The sequence below is a fragment of the Bidens hawaiensis genome, unplaced genomic scaffold, assembly GCF_021521415.1.
Source record: "Bidens hawaiensis isolate Kalapana, Puna unplaced genomic scaffold, B.hawaiensis_p1.1 tig00019659_1, whole genome shotgun sequence".
NCBI classification, from domain to species: Eukaryota; Viridiplantae; Streptophyta; class Magnoliopsida; order Asterales; family Asteraceae; genus Bidens; species Bidens hawaiensis.
In genome coordinates, this window is record NW_027505014.1 from 196,934 (window position 1) to 206,303 (window position 9,370).

The 9,370-nt window shown below is 37.6% G+C and overlaps 1 protein-coding gene across 1 annotated transcript; it reads left to right on the top strand.

The window, feature by feature from the left end:
- Positions 1–2,227: 2,227 nt before the first annotated feature.
- On the top strand, positions 2,228–3,645 carry LOC143609906 (uncharacterized). Its single transcript, XM_077084528.1, has 4 exons — positions 2,228–2,340; positions 2,432–2,759; positions 2,840–3,071; positions 3,149–3,645. Exons 1-4 carry the CDS (start codon positions 2,228–2,230, stop codon positions 3,643–3,645), a joined length of 1,170 nt encoding a protein of 389 aa, XP_076940643.1.
- Positions 3,646–9,370: the final 5,725 nt, after the last annotated feature.

Here is a 9,370-nt window from a genome sequence, read left to right on the forward strand (position 1 = left end):
TTAGTAGGCCTCACACCTCTGAATCTCTGCTTCAGAGGGCAATCTGCAACTAGGTGCCCTAATTGATTACACCTAAAACAACACCTATGTTCAACCTTTTTATCAACAGGTGTTTTAGATGTCGAGGCATTATTACCGCCCGTTTGTCTCACATAAGGTGGGACATACGGGTTTAGCGGAGATTTCTTTTCAGATGTTTTCTTTATCTCTCCACTTTTTGGTAATACTTCCTCTTGATTTGTCTCACTCGACTCAGAAGACTTGTCCGAGTTAGATGAGACAGGACTCGGAGCAGAAATTTTAACACTTGCAACAGGCTTACTAACTTCTGGTTCTTTAGTAGTAACTGGAATAGGAACTATCTGAGCAACCTCAAAGTCAACAGATTTCTGAACACTAGGATTAAAAGTGTAATTGTGATTATAAGGTGGTGGAACCTCATGATAACCAATTCCTCCCCTCTTAACAGAGGAACCTTGATCACTAACAAGGTGATCAAGAATAGCAGAGGAATTTCTGAACTGCTCAAGTTTTCTATTCAGTTCCACCACTTTCACCTGGTGATCAGCAATCTGTTTTTCTCTTTCAGCTATTAGCTTGGTTTTTTCTTCCAAAACTTCATAGCTTAGATCAATCACTTGTATTTTTTCAGCAAGTTTTGTTTTTAGACTTTTAATATCCTTTTCACAAGCTTTTATTTTAACTTTATAGCTATTTTCTCTTGCTTTAGTAAAGTGATGATCTTCTTTTAAAGTTTTAAACTCAGCATCCAAACCAACATACTGATCAGTTATAGTTGCTAATTGCTCAGACAAGTTTTCACATTTAGAACAAGTAGGTTTAGAACATACCTCGGAGAGCTGGTCTTTAACATCTGCCATGAGAGCTTTTTCTTCTCCGGTAACCTTCTCATTTCCTTCAGTTTCAACCTTCGCCAAATTGGCCTGTTCGAAAGTTTCTTCAGAATGCAGGTTCCAGTTGTATTCACCATCTTCTCTGGAAATCATAGCACTATAATCTTTACTACCCCCATTATGCTGTGTAGACTTGCCTTGACCACGTTCTACACGCTCATTTCTGCACTCCTTAGCAAAGTGGTCATTTTGCTGACAGTTGTAGCATCTTACCTTCGTCTTGTCAAACCCTACGAACAGTGACGACAACTTCGCCTGATGAACACGAAGTTTCTGCAGATCTGGAATCTGGATTTTTCGAGGTTTTTGACGGTGTAAAGGGTTGAATACGATGGTAGGAGGTAAGATTGACACAAAAACACAGAAAACACGTCCCGCGAATAGTCGAAACGGGACGATTTCTACACCCGCGTGAATATCCCGAACCACAAAATCGAGCAAAAGCTCTGATACCAATTGTAGGTTCCCTTGACGGATCAACACGAGATATCTTGATCTACGTAGGTGCGGAAACCCTGCGTAGGTCGTTACGAGCGTAGAAGACACGAATAGATCAAACACGATACGATAAACAAACACGTTATATTATAACCAAAACACGTGATACGATATCACTATTACAGACCCGAACTCTCTGGTTCAACTATCGTTCAACTAACAACTGTTTCAACAACTCAACTCAAACAAAACCGTAACCTATTTAAATACACGACAACTTCGCCTGGCATGTTCAGGCGAAGTTGTCCATAACTTCGCTTGACTAACAAGTTCGCCTAAACAGCGAACTTGTCAGTAACTTCGCTTAAGACATATAAAACATAATTAATCATTACAGACTCGATTACAGACACTTGACTATGAACTACTGACATTATGCACCAACAAACTCCTACCCAACAATTGAATATTGCATGAGCATTATCATCACTTTTCCTGGTTTCGAAGAAGGTTCCGACGAGTATTTACGCGCATTGCATGTTTTAATCTAAAAGCAAAACCGTGATGCTTTTATGTATCCAAAGACTCATGAATCAAAGATGGGGCTCCTTAAGTTACTTCTGAAGACTAGTTAGTCGTTTTGCATTCTATATTATTGTTTAACACTATGTGTTGTTCAACCTTTTAATGTTTGTATTATCATTTGACATTATGTGTTATTTCTACTTCTTATATGTGTGCTATTTGACATTATGTGTTATTCTACTTATATTTGTGTTATCGTTTGGCATTATTTGTTATTGTTTTACATCTTATATGTGTGTTATCGTTTGACATTAATGTGTTATTGTTTTGCATCTTTTATATTATATAGGATGGATAGAGACGACTCTCATGTGCATGATGATGGTGAAGAATATTGGGTGGACGAGGGTATAGAACTCAAAAAGGTTATGTGCATTAGTTATCAAAGGGATAATATTAGCTCGTGACTTGCGTAACGAACGAACGCCATGTCATACGTCGGACCGCACAGGGCACATGTTTATTAATGAAATATTAAATGGTCATCCTAGAAGGTGCTATGAAATATTTAGACTGGACGTACCAGTTTTTAGACAGTTATGCGTAGATCTTGTTACTAGATACGGACTGACACAAACCCGCAATATTTCTATTGAGGAGTCGGTTTTCGGAATCTTCTTGATGACTTTGGATCATGGTTGTGCGAATAGGTTTGTCCTAGAATCTTTTAATCATTCCAAGGAAACCATTCATAGACATTTCTATAAAGTTTTAGCGTCTGTACTTAAGATGAGTGCTGAAATAATCAAGCCGGCCGCAAACTATAATGATGATGTACCCGCACATATATTAAATAATCCTCGATATTATCCAATGTTCAAGGTATTATCTAATGTTGAAGGTTTACAATGTTCCGGTTACTTTAACAAATGCTTTAATTATGATATATTTTGTACTTGTAGGATTGCATTGGCGCTATTGACGGGACGCATGTGAGGGCATCGTTTCGATTGAACGACCAACCGAAGTACATTGGTCGAAAGGGATATGCCACGCAAGATATAATGGCAGCTTGTGATTTTAACATGTGTTTTACATTTGTATGGGCTGGATGGGAGGGGGCCGCACATGACACGAGAATCTTCAATGAAGCCTTACAGAGACCGGACCTTAAGTTTCCATATCCAACCGGTGGTTAGTAATTATAGTGATGCTATATTTATGTTTTTAATACTTGTTTGAAATGACTCACAACTTTTTTTTATTTATAGCTAAATATTACGTTGTTGACGCCGGATACCCAAATACTAAAGGGTATCTTGCTCCATACAAAGGTGCGAACATTCGCTATCATATACCGGATTTTCAACGTGGACAAACTAGTGCTATACGTGCTCCTCGCGGATCAAAAGAAACATTTAACTATTACCACTTGTCATTGCGAAATATCATTGAACGGACTTTTGGAGTGTGGAAAGCTAGGTGGGCGTTATTGAGAGATATGCATGTTAATTACACATACGAACACCAAGTGAAAATTGTGTTAGCATCGATGGCTATCCATAACTTTATTAGAAAGGCCGGCAGGTTTGATGAAGCATTTGAAACAGCCCAACAAGAATCTTACAATCCCACAGAAGATGGCCCTAGTGATGAAGATCATGAAGAAGTTTCGGCTACAAATCGTACGAGTAATGATGTTATGCTTATGGCCGCGATAAGAGATGCTATTGCGCAAGAAGTAATGGAATCGCGGAGAGAAATGTAGTATAACATTATTTTGTTATTATTGTGCATTTTGGTGTTTTTTTAACATTTTGAATGTAATATTATTATGGTCTAATTAAGAAATTATAATATATATAAACGAATTATGATGTATATTTTGTAATTTCTTTTTCAACATGCTAGAGATGAAAAAATGGTATAAATAAGCAACCCCAAACACTTTTTAAAAACAACTTATTCACTTATACAAAAATATCCTTTTTGATCATTTTACATCAATAAGTTAAACCAAACACTTCTTAAAAACCAACTTATTGTCTTATGTTAATCCAAACACTTTTTTGAAAACTTCTTATTAAAAAGTCATAAGACCTTTTCAACTTACCACAAAAAGTCTTTTTTCTTAAATAAGGAATCCCAAACACACCCTAATACTTATCGTTGATGTGACTTAAATTTAACGCTTTTCACTTCTGAACTCAGATGTTTAAAGATTTTATCTTTGTTAATAGGCTATCATGGAACCACTTCATTGGGTTTTTGTTTAAAATATACTTTTGCTTTTTAGATTTTTTAATAAAATTTACAAAATAACTTTTCTTTTCTTTTTTTATAATTATTCATATTTTAACAAATAATTTCTTGGTGTCTCATAAAGATATTATTTCTTTGTAACATGTTATGATCATACGTGTACGATTTATTTTGACTTTTCAGAACTACAATTGCATGAAACTGATTATATATAAATTAGGTTTTTCTTTATTTCTCAAATTGTAGCGTTCATTAAAAAAATACAAACCAACAAAACGCTAGAGCGAGAACAACACAACAGCTAAAAAAACGCTACACTAAATCTTTTCAATATGGGGATGGAAAGAAAATATGTATAGTATTTTTGTTACTATTCTTATTCTTAGCATCGGTATGGTTTATTTATGCTTTGCAAATCTCAATTAAATAATAACACATATATATGTGTGTGCGCACGCGTGTCACAAACATAGTAATTTAAAAATTAAAATCCGAACACACGAATATGTAAACTTAATTCATAAACATAGTAATTTAAATATAAAAATCCGTTTGCCCACTACATGCATTGAGATAAAATCAATTTTAGCCATGAGCCTACACAACTCATGTAACTCATCCACGTGGTTCAACCACCATTCTTCATCAAAATAGATACCGAGAGTGTCTTGTATTTCTTCATGTTTGATTGCTATAACTACTACATGACAATTTTCTTGTATCTTCTCCTCTTTTAACTGCTATATCTACTATTTTTGTCTCTAAACTATAAATAAATTTTTATTTTAAAAAGGAGAAAACAAAATCACTAACCTTCTAATCAAGAAATATAACCAGTAATTTGTTTTTAATTATGACATGAGATATCCAACGGCACTTCTCCTGATCTTGCCAAAGACAATTTTCCATTTCCTGCACTGCTTCTTGGCATCTTATCATAAATTTTGAATTAATGCTATTTTTCCGACACCATTTGTCTCATTTATCATACGAAACACGTTCCTATTCTTGGTAAACAAATACTCTTAATCAATCTGATTTATCTTTGTTTTCTTCATTCCCTATTTTGCAAATTTATTACCATGATATTCTATAGCTGTATCCCTTTTAAGAGCATTAAAAGTATTGTACCAAGCCTTGGCTTGATTCCTAAATTCGCAAACATCTAACCATCTTTTGTTAGCTTATGAATACTGTTTTCAAGTGCAACTCGTAACTTGATCAAGTTTTCAATTGAAGTCTTGATAGCTATGTGTTGCATAGCTCATCAATGAAATCAAAGCCCTCTACATTATATGTCCAGAGAGCTATAACTCTAAGAATAGTGGTTACAGCACGTTTGCTAACCTAACCTGAACTAACCACACCATATATACTGTAGTCAATTAAATATTCATACAACTGTTCTGCATTGATAGGTTTTGGCACTATGATAAACTTTAAATCAGACCTCTGGCGTACTAGATCTTTTACTAATGTTAAAAAAAGATCAGTGTTCAAGCGTATTTCATGTGACTACTCAATAATGATGCAGAATGCCCATGAAAGATTCTTATCATTCATGTAGTTCTTAAGAAAGCAGTAAGTGCTCGTGTATATCACCTTAGAATCTGGAGACGGGTAGGTTGGTGATCAGATGGTTGAATTGTCATCGTAACACCCAAGGGTTTGTTGTTCGAATGTATTTAGTTTGAATGTTGTTGAGTGTAAACTATTGACTTGTCACTAGAGACTTCTGAATCAGCAAAGAACTGAACCAGTTGCGTACTTATACCGGTGACAGCTTGAGTAAATAATACTAGTACCTGCATCATGAACCACTAAAGTAAGTAAAATAGCCAACAAAGATATTAATCGATGATTCAGTCCAATATCAAATGGTGGATGGAGGAGATCAAGGCTTGCTTCTTTGGGGCCACACTATTTGTTTTTTTTTTTTAATTTTATATAACCTAGTATAATCTAAAGAATAGTAGGATTGTGTTTCTTAATTTAGTTATTTTCTTCATTCGCTACGTTAATTTGTATTCAAGTATTCAAAATTTTGATTTTTGATTAATAAGAAAAGCTTGTTCATTTTGAGCAAACTGTGTGTCGGTGATGGTCGTTTTTGGTTCTTGATTTCCGATTTCAATTGTGGTTGTTCAACAAAAGGTCCATCTGCTGTGCAACTCAATTATTGAAGGACAAATTAATCCAAGTAATATAGTTAACCTAGCTGTTACCCATGAGTATGGACATGCAAATAATTAGAAGTTTCAAAAGTCAACTTTGACATTTTTTAAATAAAACCAAATTAAACTAAACGCATCTCATTCGAGAACATATAACCGACTACAAGGCAAAGGACAAAAATATGGTTAAGACATGAATGAAAAGTATGCATAAATATAACATCCACATTTCCATATGAAGTGGAGTTGTTATTTTCTTTGTGTTATTAATTTGATTTTATCTATTGTTTTTCTCTCTCTTCGTCTATTATTTTTAATCCTATGTAAGAAGTCATTTAGTACCAATAACAACAAATATAAAGAACCCGATGTTCTATAGATGAAGCAAGCATAACTTCCTAAGGAGACGTATTTTACAATGATCACATTTTTGTTGGGCAGGTAAGTGCAGATGTATATATATTAAGTAGATGTCCAACATGAAGCTCAGCCCAAAGGGAACCATATTATATATGTATTAAAAACCACATTTTAACCCTCTCAGTAAACTCACTATTTCAGCCACATATTATTACAGCTTATATTTACATACTTAGGAAACTTTTGGTCATCAACCAAACACGTGTTACTTCTCCAATTGAAGATTTTTGTGTCCTCCCTCAGTTTTCACCGCCGCTTACCTTCTCGCTATTCATTCGATCAGGTATCGTCCTTCTGTCCCGCAGTGTGTTCATGGTATCTTGACGGAGGCAAACCTCCGTTTCTGTCTTCGTTGCCGGCATATCTGGTTATCAATATTTTTTTGCTCTTTTCCCCATTTCTAATGGTTTCTTCGATTTTGTGTTTTCTGAACAGAATCGGAGTTGGTAAACGCCACTGCATCATCGGTATGTAATGTTATATATCTGCTAATTTACAGGGATGTTTTCTGATTTTTGCAATCGAACCTGCGTCTCAACCGATTCTAAATGGCGACTTCTTCTTAATAGGTACTCATTTGTTCTTACGTTTGAGAATTTATTGGTTTAATTACATATTAGGGTTGTATCTTTATGAAGAAACACTAATGGACCCCGAGCAGATTACGGATAATCTGGGGGTTAAATAGATGTTTCCCACGAGGGTTAGGTCCGGCAAGATGGTTATTCTTCTGATGACCTGCAAAACAGACACCGTGAGCTCGTCACTGAGAAGGGGGTACCTCCTTCTGACCACCCTCCGGCGTAAGAATCAGACTAGATTGCTCTTGAATATTAGTGTATATTAAGAGAAATGACTAGAGCAGATATCAGATAATATATGAAGATATAAGATCATAAGATAAGATACCGTTCCAAGGTGTTGGAGTATTTATAGCCGAAGGTAGGTTTCCAAGCAGGTACAGCCGGCTGAATAGTATTCCTGTTCTACCAACTGTGGGCTACGCACGTGCCATGCTGGTGGTTGGTGGGTAGGCAGCGGCTGATAGTGACCAGGCCGGCTGTGTACTATTCCTTTTCCACCAACTGCAGGCTATGCACGTGCTACGACAGGTTGGTGAGTAGGCAGCGGCTGACAGTGACATTAAGTAGTAGAGCGTGCTGCTCGTCGTACTGTTGTCAGCGAGCTGTCGCAGCTTTGGTCAGATCTTTTGTCCATACCTTGGCAGGTACAGTACAAAAGATCCTCCAGTAGCGTACGGAATGGCTCATTTGAGCGGGAGTTTTCCCGGCTTTGGGCGGGAGTATTCCCGGCTTGCTCACTCCTTCTTCATGTGACATTGCTGAATTATTTAAGAGTTAGTGCCTTGTGCGTGTAGCCTTGCTGCGCGGGTAGCCTTCCCTGATGGCTAGTATCCGTTGCTGCGGGAACAGGCGGAGTACGTCGACCATTGGGAGGCTTTTCCTGCGGGAACAGCTTGCGTACTGCGCGTAAGGACGTCACGTCTCTGAGCATGGTGGGTCCTGCGGATCCAGTTGGTTTTTGCGCAGACGTCTCTCTTCAAGGTGAGTCTTGCGAGTTTAGTCTTTGCGCAGACGTCCCTCTTGAAGGTGAGTCTTGCGGGTTCAACTGCGCAGACGTCCCTCTGAGGTGAGTCTTGCGGGTCCAACTGGGCTCTGCTGGGACCTACCTCTTCAAGTCCCCCCAGTCCAATGTTCTTCTCATGAATTGTTAATAAGTGAGGTGAACTTTTGGACTTAAGCAAGGGGTTTTGAAAAGGGTTTAGTTTTAAGGTTCTCCGCGGGGATTCTTCCCGCGGGTTTCCTAATGTCACGTGCAGAATTTCCCACTGTTCTGCTTGATCTTTGGGTATGATGCGGGTAGGTGTGTAACCTCCTCGCAAGTCGGGAGCGTTGAGTTTCACTTGTGTAGATTCTCCACGGGGTTTTGGTAGTTTTAAACATAGTGATCAATTATGTTAAACAACCAATTCCATCTTGGAGCTTCCAACAATCTAGTTCTCAACGTTCCCGCTATGCGGGGGTGTTATATCCCTTTCCGCAAGCATGGCCCAGAAGATCCTTCTTGGTTTCAATTCCCTGCGGAGTGCTAAGTATGTGAAGGGTTTCGCCTTGACACTGTACCCGCACTCGCCTTATAGTTACTTTACTTCCAAGGCATTCCTGGCTTCAATTCCCTCCGGGTGCTAAGTATGTGAAGGGTTTTGCCTTGACACTGTACCCGCACCCGTCTTATAGTTACTTGTTTGCCGAGGTATTCTTGGCATCAATTCCCTGCAGGTGCTAAGTATGTGAAGGGTTTTGCCTTGACACTGTACCCGCACATGTCTTATAGTTACTTGGTTGCCAAGGTAAGGGGTATAGTCCCGCTTACTTTTGAATCTTTGTGACTTGCGTTATAAACGTTACATGACTTGCGCATGCATATTTTAGTTTATTTTAGCAATTTTCCCAGTGTTTTGAATAAGTTAACCGTTCGACGCGCGGTTGTCAATAGGTTAGTGTTCAGTTTCCTCTATCATGATTGTGCGGGTATGACCGTTACTTTCATTTAGTGGGATGACCAATCTTTACCTATAACTGAACTGCGTGGAGGTTTATCGTTTTTTGTGTTTAT